This window comes from Notamacropus eugenii, chromosome 5 (assembly GCF_028372415.1).
Source record: "Notamacropus eugenii isolate mMacEug1 chromosome 5, mMacEug1.pri_v2, whole genome shotgun sequence".
In the NCBI taxonomy this organism is placed as follows: domain Eukaryota; kingdom Metazoa; phylum Chordata; class Mammalia; order Diprotodontia; family Macropodidae; genus Notamacropus; species Notamacropus eugenii.
This window is the reverse complement of record NC_092876.1, coordinates 66,030,596-66,043,871: the sequence shown is the minus strand read 5'-3', so window position 1 is coordinate 66,043,871 and position 13,276 is coordinate 66,030,596. Positions and strand designations below refer to the sequence as shown.

The following is a 13,276-nucleotide window of genomic DNA, read 5'->3' as shown; positions in this document are numbered from 1 at the left end:
ATTCATTCTGTCATGTCAACATATATATGTATATATATTCAAAAGTTTAGAAGTGTATCTACTAAGATTATTCAATCAGAAAGTTAGCACTTCAGTAGAGGCATCAATTATAATGAATATATCTTGCCTCATGCTTTAAATATTAACTAATTAAGATTCTGCCATATCCAAAGAGGGAGGAGAAGACTGGCAATTGTTGAAACAGTTTAGGATTCTTGGTTTTTTTCTTTCAAATAATTTATAAAGTTGTAGGGGTTAAAAGCCTGTTTAGTAAAATGTTTTACTACAAGGTATTTTCAATCATTCTGTATTAAAAACAAGGGGGAAAAGGTGAAATTTCCTATTATTGTAGTATTGTATTTACTTAGAGTAAATGAAATGAAAAAATATGCAATTATTAGGCTTAATGATGCTGTAACTTTAAATTTTAAATTGAACACAAATTGTAAATGGGCAGTAATTTGTTTTGTCTCTCCACGCTAAATACTCTCTTCCTATCCTTTTGCCATTATGTTCCTGCTATGTAAAATTAATTTTCCTAGACTCTTCTAACCTAGTTCAAAGGGCCTTTGAGATCACCTGGTTCCTCCCCTTTTTCTTGTATGGATGAACAAAAGGAAGAAGAGCGAGGGGAAGTAACCACCTCCAAGTCAGTGTCAAAGTCAGGCCTGGGCCAGGCCCCCTGACCTGCTCTTCTTTTCTGATGGAGCTCTGTTCCTACCTCTTGCCAAATGTGACTGATTTTTCCCATGGTACTATTCCTATCTTTGCCATCCAGGACTGGTTTTCCTTGCATGTTTGGCAGTAATCCTGTACACTGAATTAACAGGAAGAAAAGTTTCAAATACTATACTTTAACTCCATTTCCAAGTAAAGGACACTTCCTTTTTTTGCATCATGAGAGGTTTGTTGCTTCCACTGCCTTTAGCCCACATAATCACCACAGCATTGTCATTAATCCTCAAAACCTGACCTCTTCTCTAGGAAGACTCACGGTCATTTAGTCACCTGTTCCTTACACAACAGAAAAGCTACATGTGGAAAACTTCAGCCTGAGTGTTAGAGCCACAGATTTCAACGTGTGCCTTCCTTCCTTTGCTTTACACTTTTAGCTTTAGTTCTAACTTATCTTATGCTTTTCAGATCTTGGTACTCCCTTGGTTCAGCTGCTTTTTCTCCACTGTGTCTCCCCTCCTGGGCTCTTACAAGGCAGTCACACTGCCCCTGCCCTGGTCTCTCACAGTGACTACTGGTTGTCTATAAGAGTCTCATATACACTCAGTCTCTTTTCAAGGCTTTCTCACTGAATGCCAGAGTTGGAAAGAACTTCAGGGGTCATAGAATCCAACCAGACCTGACCGAGTATTGCAGTTCCAATACAACCAATAAATGATCATCTAGACTTTGCTTTCAGATCTCCAGTGAAGACAGGATCTTTACTCCCATAATTCACAAAATCTACTTTTTCCATGAGCACCTTGGAAATTAAGATTACTCACTGGAATCAACACAGGACTAGGGACATGAGAAGTTAGTTGTCTAGTCAAATCTCCACATTCTTCAGAGGTAAAACCTCAAGTCTAGGGACTAAATGACTAAGTCCAGGTGAGAGTGGCAGGGCTGGGAAGAGAAGCCAAGTCTCCTGGATTCCTTTCCACGATGTCCCCTTCTCCAGCCTCCTCATAAATACCATTACTAATCATCTCTACATTGTCAGCTGCCCTATCCTCAAATTAGAAACATTTGGATTGTTTCAGGGTCCTAACTTTCATTTTCTAAAGTTCTTTCTGAGCCAAGGACAAGGTCATTATCTAATTACAAGTTAAATGAAAACACTTAAAATCACCTGTTTGCAGAAAAGAAGAGGGTTTGACAAAACCAAAAGGGATATTTAAATGACCACAAAATTTCGCCAGGCAATTAAGGATGGGGGAGAGACAACAGACAAGGAATGGGAAAGGCAGCTGAAGGCAGCAACAACAACACAGAAACACACAATTATTAGGTTTACACAGAAAAAAAGAATACTGCAGATATTCTCAAATTGTTCTCATTGTATTTGTTCTTTTTGGATGTGTTGAAGATGAAGTGATTCACTCTAGGATTACGGGACCAGTCTACCATGACACTTTGCCTCCTTGTGCATCTCTGACTCTATGTCTCTCTCCCCTAAAGTCCTACAATATGCAGGTTCTGTCAAGTTATCTGGTGAAATGGGCTGGAAAACACAAGGGTTTTTCTGAGCAGGCTCACCTTATGTGCAAAAACACCCCCATCACCCTACAAAAAAAGAGGCCAGGACAGTTAAAGACTTTGTTCAATTACACTCCTTGATAATGTTTTAGTCACTTAATTAGCCTACCCAGAATCAAAGATTTGTAAGTAAACAACAGCTACTGTTTTACAGTATAATGTGAAATGCACTGATGGAAAATACCTAGCTCAGAAACTTGGTAAGAAGGCTTTAGGAAAAAAAAAAAACTGGGTGTGGTACTCTTACACAAGCTCATACAAAACAGAAAAGAAGGAATTTCAGGTTTGGTCAAGTGGGGCAAATTTAAAGTTTGCAATTTTAGATATATAGCACAGATCATCATTACCACTCTTTGGTGGTAAACATTACCTCAACAATATTGGGAATTGCAATCCCACAAGTACAAAGTATATTTTAAAAGGCTAGGAAATCCATATGCATTTCTTATGTGAAAGGAATTTATAGGCTCTGAATTACAAAAGCTGGGGCATTAGAAATCATTTAATAATACTCTCCATTTCCCCTACCATGTTAGACTAGCCCAGTGTCACACAGCTGCTAAGAATGACTGAGCTCTACTGTACCCTGAAGCACTAGACAGTGGAAAGCAGATGGAGGATATACCTAATACTACTAAAGAGCAAGTGATTTAATCACTAAAGGTACTCCTCCCTCCACCAATGCAAATTTCCACCTCTCCATGTCTTAAAGTTTCATGAGTTGCTATATTCAAAAAATATTCATCACCTACTGGGAGTCAAGTCATAATGACCTTTTCGGAATGTTAGAGGTCAACCCCTGGATGAGAGATATACAACTTGCCACTGAACCTATGTTTAATACCATTCCAGCTTGGGAAGATCTACTTTAGCTTATTCTACACTGGCAGAGCCTTCAGTAATAATTAACAACGGATATTTATATAGTGTTTTAAAGCTTGCAAGGTACTCTGCATAGATCACATCATGTAAACCTTACAAAAAGCCTGTGAGGTAAGTGCTACAGGCATAATTCCCATTTTACAGACAGAGAAACTGAGGGCTGGAGAGGTTAAGTGACTTGCCCATGGTCCTGCAGTTAAGTGTGAGAAGCAGGATGTGAACCCAAGTCTCTCTGAATCCAATTCTATCCACTATGCAACGTTTTTCTTCAAAAACTCCCGGCCACCTTCATGACAGAAGGGGACAGAGGAGGGTCTTTGTGAGGGCTAAGGATATTGTTATTCGTTATGTGTAAGATAATGATAAAATCTATCTGATATCTACTAAATTAAATTTCCGAAACTATCTTCACATCTCATGCCTCATTTCTCCTTCCTAATAACACTGGGGTGCAAGAAGCTGCTGGCCTGGGAGTTCCAAGGTGCAGCTGTGCTGCTTGCTGCCATGCTTGTGAGTCATCATTGAAGACCTCCAGGCCCTCATTTCCTCATCTATAAAATGGGTATAATAACCTACTTGTGCCACTCACCTCTTGGAGCTGTTGTGAACAACTGCAAAACTCTACATCAATATCAGTTATTCTTGACAACTCTGTGAGCTGGATTGGACACGTAGGACGCAGAAGAGATTATAACAATTTCCATGCAGAGTTGGAAAAAAACACTGGATTAAGAATGAGATCAGGACTGTCACCCCTTGTTTTATCACTCAACAAGCTATATGACCTAGGCGAGAGCAAATCCCGATCTCTTGGTGTCTCAGTTCCCTCATCTTGGAGATGGGAATAATAAACACTAGTGCGTTTCTGTAGGATTCAGGCATGCTATGATTAACTGCTTGCCTTCTCAACAGAAGGGGAGCGTAAGGGGGGAGCAAGGGAAAAAAATCTGGAACTCAAACTAAAAACGAACGGTAAAAATTGTTTTTACATGGAACTGGGGAAAAATAAAATGCTAAATTGAATTTAAGGTTTGCAAGTAATATGGATAAGTTATCACATTTGCTCCTCACCAACTGTGTGAGGGAAGTGTTATTAACCTCATTTTACTTCTACCTACTTCACAAGCTTGTGAGAATCAAACTAGATAACAACCATGAACCAACTTTGCAAAATACAGAGCCCCTTAGAAATATATTGCATCTCTGAGCCAGACACAAAAAGCCATGAACAAGCAATGGGCTTTAAGAATTCAAGAAAGATTACTTCTCATTATCTTTACTTGTGTGATAAAAACACAAGGCTAAGAAGATAGGAATTCCAAAAATCAAAAATAAAAGTATAGACAACTTTAGTTATTTTAAAATCTTCTCATTGACTAGCTATCTGATTTCTGGTCAGTTTCCAGTTTACCTTAAAAAACCACTAACAATAAATATTGTCCTGGAGTAGGTACTGTAAAAGTTACATTATACAGATGAAAAATAGTATCACGAGATTTGGAGCTGCAAGATACTTTGGAGATCTTGTCTAGTCACCTCATTTTTACAAATGAGGAAACTGATGTGGAGGGCAATGAAATGACTTGTCCACAATTTTCTGGATGGAAGAGCTGGAATTCAAACCTCTTAGCTCTTAGCCTTAGCTAAGCCTCTTAGCTCCATACCCAGTACTATTTCTACTATATAACATGACAAGAAAGAGAATACAAAAAAGAGACAGACAGAGAGAGGGGGGAGGAGGGGAGAGAGAAAGAGAGAGAGAGAGAATATGAGGACACATGAAGTATAGATGGTCCGTGCAAGAAGAGTACAAGAGAAAATCTGGCTCCTAATACATCTGTCACACAGAAGACTCAAGCCTGAGTGTTCATCTTAGCCCTGACAGGGGTTTCTGCAACAGCCTCAGACAGGTCTCTGATTCTCTCCTGAGAATCTTCAACTGTTTCATTGCTGACAAAGGCAAAGTACTTACAGTGGCATTGGGAGGTTTATTTGGCGTTCGAAAGTGTTTTGAAGATGAACAAGGTAACAGTAATGACAAGGAAAGATTATTTCTGGCCACCTCCCCTACGATGGACAGGAAATAGATCCCAGGATGCTGTGATGGGACTGCCCCATTTCAGGCAACTAAATGCAAAACCACTTAAAAAGGGGGTGAGGATGGGGGTGGGAAGGAGAAAGACAACAGAGCTGATGAGGATAGAAAAACTTACCTCTGATGTCACAATCCCACGACTCAATAGTGAGTAGCCATCCATAAGGTTATAGGGTGGGAGAAGATGTAAGCACCACAGGCACAGAAGGGCTCAGGGACTTTAAGGAGGATGATAAAGAGATTCTCTATTGAGTCTGAGGTGATTTTAATTAAGTTAAAGTCAAATTCAAATACAGTAGCCTTTAAGGATGTTTTTAAGTTCACAATTAGGTGGTGGGCACCTGAAGATTTTAAGGTAACAATCATTTCTCAGGTATTTTAAGGTACTCTTGATGGGCAACACCACCTTCCAAAGAATCTCTTCCTACTGTTGGCATGTACCATTTTCCTTCTCTAGCTTGTGAAAGAGCTAACTCAGAGATCTTCTGGACTTAATCCTTGAAAACAAGCCAAATACAATAAGTAAGCTAAAGTGAGGAAAGAGAGGACAGAGCAATCACTTGATCTAAAGTGCGTGCACTTTTATCTTGAAAAGTAACCCAACACAATATTTTACTTTATGGCTCTTAACTATGTTTATGAAACTTCTACTCTCCCTCGGAAGCCTGCAGATATATGTCAAAGTGTGCTTAAGTATTATTTATTTGGCTTCAGGCCTAGAAAGTGACAAAAATCAAGGGGTTAATATCAACAGGAAGATCTTCAGAACTGAGGAGTCCCAGGCAAAAGAGAAAGAGGGAGGAGGAAGTCTCTCTGGGTTTAGGGGAACTCAGAGTAGATTCATTGATATATAATAATATCACAAGCATGAAAATGGAAATATTTATAAAGTTATAAAGTCTAGTGTTAAAATTCATCTCCAGATACAATGAAGTATTAGTAAAATGTAAAAAAAAAAGTAGTAATATCATTGTGAAAAAAATTGGAAGCTTTTAGGCAAATAATTTGGAATGGATCCTTTTTAAAAAAATTGACCTATTCTCCCAATCCAGTAACAGTAGCTTAAAAGAATCTATAAACAGCAGCAGCAGGTGGACCCCTAAGGAGCACAGGGGAGAGAAAGCCTTTTTAAAACTGGGGATAAAATAGTGTCAAAATTTGATCTGGCAGTTTTTCCAAACATCTCAAACTGGGAACCTAGAGACAGATCAAGTCAGAAGCCACATTTCAATTTCTCTGTTTTATTCCAACCTTTCCCAAATAACCCAACGCAAAATTATCAACTCCTCTCTAGGACAGAGTTCCTCTCTTCATTAATGGAATACTTTTTGAGGTCGGACAGCAGAGTACTGCTCTTTTTAGGTGGAGAGGCTATAACATTGGCGTCTAGGGTTTCAGCTGCAGAACACAGGCACCATCAAGGCCAATGGAAGCAGGCTGTGAAAAAATGGAAGCTCAGAGGAGACTAAAGATGGGCTTTAGAACTAGAAGAAGCAGCATTTAAGTTTCTGGAAAGAAGAGGTGTCTGAATGAAAAGCAAAATAGGTTGTGTGGCATTATGGAAAGGGCTGGACTTGGAGTAGAAAACTTGGGGTCAAGAACCAATTGTGTCCCTACAAGTAGCTGTGTGACCTCCTTCCTTAGGAGAGGACGAGTGGCTTCCATTTTCTCAACCATTAAATGAGGGACAACTGGCCTAGATTCATGTCTCTTCTAGCTTTAACATAGTTATATGGACCCATACACAGACCCATACACAGGCCAGAATGCTGACTTAATTTCTCTACTAACCAAGCTAAATTCTCTCACAAATTCACTGCATAACAGAGTTAAGATCCAGAAATATCATGGTAGACCAGAATGTTAGGCCAAATCCTAGATGATGAAATTTAATTGGGATGAACTCTTATCCTTGGGTTCTCCAAGAATTCAGCGTACAAGATGGGGGCAGTTTGTCTGAAAAGGCTGTGGGGGAGAAAGAGAAGAAAAGGAATCAGCAATGGGAAACTGACAGCAGCCAAGAATGGCCAGTGGCCTTAAGCCATATCAAGACAGGTTTAGCGTCCAGGTGATGGTGCTGCTCTACTGTACCCTGGGAGGAACATGTCCATAAGGAGGGAGGGAAGACAAGATAGCTATCTCTAAGTATCTGAAGGGCAGTCACCCCAAGGCAAATGTAGAAGCAACGGGGTGGGGGTGGGAGTGGGGGTGGGGTTGAAGATAAGCAAATTCAGGCTTTTGTGTAATAAAATAAAATAAAAAGCTTTGTGACCACCAGAGCCTCCAAAGACAGAGCAATAGGCTCCTTCAAGGTCAGAGGCATTAAGCCAAGGACGGAGGAGGACTTCTCAGGTGTGTTGCTGGGGGCATTCGTGTCTGCTTCAGGCTGAATTAGGTGCCCCCAGAGATCTCTTCCAACCCCAAAGTTCTGTGATGAGGAACTTTAGCCAGCAAACAGTCTTATAGGAAGTTTTGAAAGTTAAAGTTATACACTACTAGCTTGTTGCTGTAGCAATGAAGCCTACATTTGTTAGTTTATAATACAAAATAAAGTTTCCACACCTTGTTATATGATGAAAACATTGACATTCTGCTTGGAACCCCTTTTAAGACAACAGATGAGGTTCCTGTGTCAACACTGAGTTCTGAATTCCTACATCACTCATCTGGACCTTGCACCATCCCCTCACTGACTCCATGTACGGTAGAAAGAGGATAAATTAATTGGGAAATCTGCCCTCTGTTGGTTAGGACAGTGGCCAGGGTCAGATGTAAGCAGCTTTTCTGGTGAATGAAATAAAAGTTAACCAATGGTGGAGAACTAAATAGGTAACAGGAAATGGGGGGGGGCCGCAAACCTTACATATGAAATTTTATATTAAATAGAAATTCTGATGCCTATTACTAATATTCACGAACCTTTGAACATTATTTACAAGAGTGGTTCTTAACTTTTTTGTGTGTCCTGTGGAGTCCCCGGACAAGCTGGTGAAGCCTACAGACTTTTCAAAATGAATAATGTTTTTAAAATGCACAGGATTGCAAAGATTATGCCAAAATAAAGGTACCAAACAATCTTTTAAAAAACAAGTTCATAGACTGCCCAGGTTAAGAGTCCTTGATTTACAATTAGCTTATTCCTTCAATTTAGAACTGAAGCATTTGTACTTTGCTATAAATCTCCCTTTAGAAATTAGACTCACTGAAACTTTTAAACCTACTACTCCACAATACACTCAGAAACACAAAGAATAAATGGAAGGTCTCACTTGGCATCTTCTAGAGGAAATATATAAATTCATTTTTATGTGCTACCTCATGAGGCCCAACTAAGGTACCAGACCACATATGAAGTGAATAAATGACAGATAATTAAATGCTTCTGGGGATATTTCAAAATTGATGACTTGAGCCTCATTAGCTTCCCTGAGAGCTTTAGCATCAGTTATACAAGAGAATTCAAAGTCAAAAAGACCATCAGCAACATAGTAACAAGACAATGGACCTTGAACAAAATGCACCCACAACTTGAAACACAACAGAGCACATGGAAACATCCTGGACTCTTTCTATAAATGGAAGCCCACTGTCACGTCACTGTATCTAGCAGATATTCAAACTCCACAGTCAGTCTAGTACACTTTATTGTCAACTTACTATTCTAGTTAAGTTTTTCATATATTTTTTAATAACAAAGTGATCTGCTTTTTATTCAAGAATTGTGGCTTTCAGCTTAATTGAATATATACACTTAGTTTTACCAACCAACGATTAAATAACCAAGAGAAAAAATTATCTTTTTTTCTTTTTTATGGTTTTGGTTGAAATGGTCTTGATTAGTCATCACATAAGGACATATTCTAGAACCCTTTCCTTTAATTATGCTCTCATATATATATATACGTATATATATGCACATATATATACGTGTATATATATATATATATATATATATATATATATACACACATATGTATGTATGATTTTTTAAAAATTATGCAGGTACGTCAGCTACTTAAGAAAAGTCATCCCATATATGTGAACAATAACATGTATAAAAGTGTACAGTAATGCTAAGACATCGCAGGTATCTTAGTCACCTCACATATTCCTGTAAGGCCCCTGACTAGAAAAACCAATGTTTAAGACACACTGAAGAAGACTTAAGAAAATTTTCACTCGCTGGAAATTCTCCAGTTACTTTCCAAATAGGTTCCTTGACCAAAACAAATACTTTTAGAACTAACACTGTTAGAAGAACAAAAATGACCATTGTGTATGAATCCTGCTGAAGGCCTAGGATTTTAAATGATGAACACTAAAACTGACATGAACCTGTAGGTTTTCTCTGAGCTCAGAAAGACCTTTAAGTTACTATTGCTTGGAATGGGGGAAGGAGAGATGAAGGACAAAAGGTGACACAATCCAATAAGGGTTTTTTTCCCTGGCACAAAATTTCAAGAAAAACTTTCTTTTTAATGTTAAAATCGTTTTCCTATTTAAATTCAAACAAGAAAGTGTCCACAGTGAGCAGGGCACAGACTAACAGTAGCCCCTCCAGATCCTGGATGTGGTCCAGGATGCCTGACTTTTTGCAGCAGCTTTTCCCTCAGTACTCAAGTGGAATAGAAAAAGAAAATGGACTAGAAATTGCCCCCACCACCACCATCCCAGAGAACTGCTGTGGGGCTGAGGAGCCTAGGCCCCTCTGAACTAGGCCAGGAAGGCCTTGCCTGCCAGACTGCTCACATCATCTTTTCTCCACACTGAAAAACTTATCCACTTATTCTAAGAAATCAGAAGTCCTAGACCATCCAGAAAGGCCCTTTCAAAAAAGGCTTTCCTTTCCCTCTCCCCCTCAGCTCTTACAAGAGTGTGTACAGTTGTGTGTGAGGGGGATTTCTGGTGGGGAGGTAAGACTCCCTCTATTAGGAAGAGACTATCTGTGCATGGAGGGTGAAGGTTCCCAGTGAGGAAAGGGTGTGTCCATGTGTAAAGAGGTATATGGGGGATGGGGGAAGGGGGGTGGAGGGGCCCATGGGTGCTCTGTGGGAAAAGGAGGGGGCAGATGGTGCAGGGAGACCCTTCCCTTTCCATTTCAGGAAGTATAGGTGTCTGTGTGCAGACCTGCTCTGTGAGAAAAGGGGTGTCTTGTGGAGGAATTTCCCATGGAAAGGTGAGTTAACAGGGAATATGGTCTAGAAAAAAGAGGGTATCTAGAAGAGAGTTCTCTTTTGGGGGTCTCCTGAAAAAGGGAGGCTTGCTTCTATGAGGAAAGGGGTGCCTTGTGTTTGGGTTGTCCTAATTGTAGAGGTATCTTGAGTAAGGAAGTATCTGGAAGGCTATGTAAAAGCGAGTGGCCCTGGTTGGAGGTCTCCTATGAAGAAAAGGTGTTACCTTGGTGGTAGCTTTCCTAAGAGGATGGGGATGTTTGGGGAACTACAAGAAAGGAAGTGTCTTTATGTAGGGGCCCTCCTGTGAGAAAAGGGCTATTATCTTGTGAAAGGCATCTCCTGAGAGGATGGGAGTATGGAAAGAGTTCCTATTATAAAAAGGAATATCTGAGTGGGGCCTTTCCTTGTGGACATGGATGCCCAGGTAGGTGGCCTTCCAGGGGAATCTCCTGTTACAATGATGTTTATATATATAAAAGGTGCTGTCTTGAAGGGGTCCTTTAAGTAAGAAAATTCCAGGTGTGTGTGGATTGTTTTGTGGGGGTCCTCCCCTATGAGAAAGGGAAGAGCCAAATACTGGGGAAGCTGTGTGTAGGCCTTTTTTGAGAAAGTTGGTATCTGTGTAGAGGGAGGTGGTGCCATGGAGGCACCCCAACACACAAGGGGGGCCCAGGTGAAGGAGTTGCTTACGAAGGATACTCTGTGAGAAAAAGGGGACTTATAGGGGAGGCCCCCAGTGAGAGATGGGGTGCCTATATGCAGAGGACCTTATCTTGTGGATCCATCCTTGGTGAGGGAGTTATCCAGACATGTGCAAGCTGTCTTTTATGGGTGTCCCTGTGAGGAAGGAAATATCCAAGTGTGTGGAGGTTGTCTTGTGGGGGGCCTCTCATGTTAGGAAGGGGAAGTATGTAGAGCTATCTTACTGGGGGACATCCTGTGAAAAAGTAGGTATCTTTTTATGAGGATGTTTTTAGGGGCTACCTAGAGGAAAGAAGGGGATGACTGTATACGGCCTATTTTGTGGGGTATATATCCTGTGATGAAAGGGATATCTGTGTTTGGAAGGTTGTCTTATAGGTGATTTGTGTGTGCGTGAAGATTGGAATGTGACTATGATGTTTTGGGTTGTTTTGGTTTTTGTTTTTTTTTTCCGGAAGCAGAGGGAGCAGTCTCTTGTGATGAAGAAAGTATCTTGGGGCAGTCTCCTGTGAGGATGGGGGTGTCTGTATGTGGAGAGGTTTATCTTCTTGAGGAGGGGTCTCCTGTGAGGATGGTATCTTTATGAGAGCAGCTATTTGTATATAGGCAGTATCATGGGAGTCTCTTATTAGGACAGGTGTGTCTGTATGTTGAGAGAATCTTTTGGGGGAGGTCTCTTGTGAGGATGGGGGGGCCTGATCTACGTGTGTGTCTGTGTGTCCTGGTCTGTGAGTTTCCCCAGGGGTGTGTTCAGGGTGGTAGTTGGAGTGGGAGGTAGTCTGTGAGTAGGTCCCAGTCTTTGTCTGTGTCTGAGGGATGGGGGGGGTGGTCTGTGAGTGGGTCTCCCCTGACCATGTGTGCCTGGGGGAATGTTCTGTGAGAAGGTCCTGGCCTGTGCGTGTTTGGGCAGTGGGGGTGTCAATGAGTGGGTCTCACCCCTCAGTGTGTGTGTCTGTGAATGGGCCCTGGTCTTGGGGGGGAGGGGGGCATGTCTGTGAGTGGGTCTCCCTTGCCCATATGTGTATGTCTGGGGATGGAAGTGTCTGTGAGTAGGTCCCTCCTCCCGTGTGTGTGCGAGAGGGGGTGGGGGGTGTTTCTGTGAATGGGTCCCCCATGCATGTGTGTTTGGAGGGCTCCCCTGCTCATGCGTCTGGGGGGAGGGTCTGTGAGTGGGTCTTCCTTGGCCATGTGTATGCGTCTGAGGGGAGGTATTTGGTGGGGTGAATGTGAATGGGTCTCCCACACGTGTATGTAGGGAGGGTATCTGTGAATGGGTCCCCCACCCATGTGTCTGGGGGGGGGTCTGTGAGTGTCACCCATGTGTGGGGGGGAGGGGGTCCCCAGCCCGAGTCTGTGCGTGGGTCTCCCTCGCCCGTGTGTGCCCAGGGGGGTGCCTGTGCGTGGCTCCCCCGCCCCCGTGTCGGGCGTGGGGGTCCGTGCGCGGGCCCGCTCCTGGCGCCCCCCCACCCCCGGGCTGCAGTCAGCGGCGGCGGCAGCTGCGGTGGCGGCGGCGGCGGCAGCATTAGCCCCGCTGGCCACCCGGCCCGGCCGGCCCCGCCCCACCTCCACAGCCTAGGCCGGGCGACGGGCGGCCCTGGGCAGTCCGGAAAGCCCCCTGCGGGCGGCGGGCGGCGGGCGTGCGGCCTAGTGGGGCCGGGCTTACATAACGGGGCCGGGGCGGGCCGGGGCCTCACCTGCCGTAGATGCCCTCGGTGATCCGGTTCCGCTTTAGGGGGCGGCGGAGTTTGCTGCAGTCCGCGTTCCGCCGCTTCATCGTCCTCCCGCTGGGGGGCCGGGAGCCCGAGCCGCCGCCGCCGCCGCCGCTGCTGCCTCCTCCTCCGCCTCCGCCGCCCGAGCCGAGCCCGAGCCGCCGCTCCCCGCGCCCTCCCGCCCCGCGCCGCCGCCGCCGCCGCTGCCGCCTCCTCCTCCTTCTCCTCCGCCGCTCCTGGCGCTCCGGGCCTGGACTCTACCCTGGGGCCGGTCACTGCCGCGGAGCCAGCCCCCGGGGGGAGGGGGTGGGGACGGGGCCGGGGGCGGGGGCCGGGGAGGGGGGGCCGCGGAGCCTCCTCCGCCTTCGGAAACAAAGAAATGACAATTCCGGGGCCCGCCCGCCGCACGGCCAGCCGCCCTCCGGCCCCGCCTCCCCCGCCCGGACCGACGGCATGATTGA

At 43.7% G+C, this 13,276-nt stretch overlaps 1 protein-coding gene across 2 annotated transcripts in view; it reads right to left on the bottom strand.

Moving 5' to 3' along the window:
* The window catches only part of MACO1 (macoilin 1), a 78,325-nt gene extending 65,347 nt beyond the window's left edge, over positions 1-12,978 (bottom strand). The window contains exon 1 of one of the 2 annotated variants that reach the window (XM_072609360.1): positions 12,801-12,978. In XM_072609360.1, coding sequence (XP_072465461.1) covers positions 12,801-12,880 — 80 coding nt within the window. In that variant the 5' untranslated portion in view covers positions 12,881-12,978. Of the gene's footprint in view, positions 1-5,107; positions 5,310-12,800 lie in introns of those variants that run through there. The other variant, XM_072609359.1, reaches the window with a different exon arrangement.
* Between the last annotated feature and the right edge of the window lie 298 nt (positions 12,979-13,276).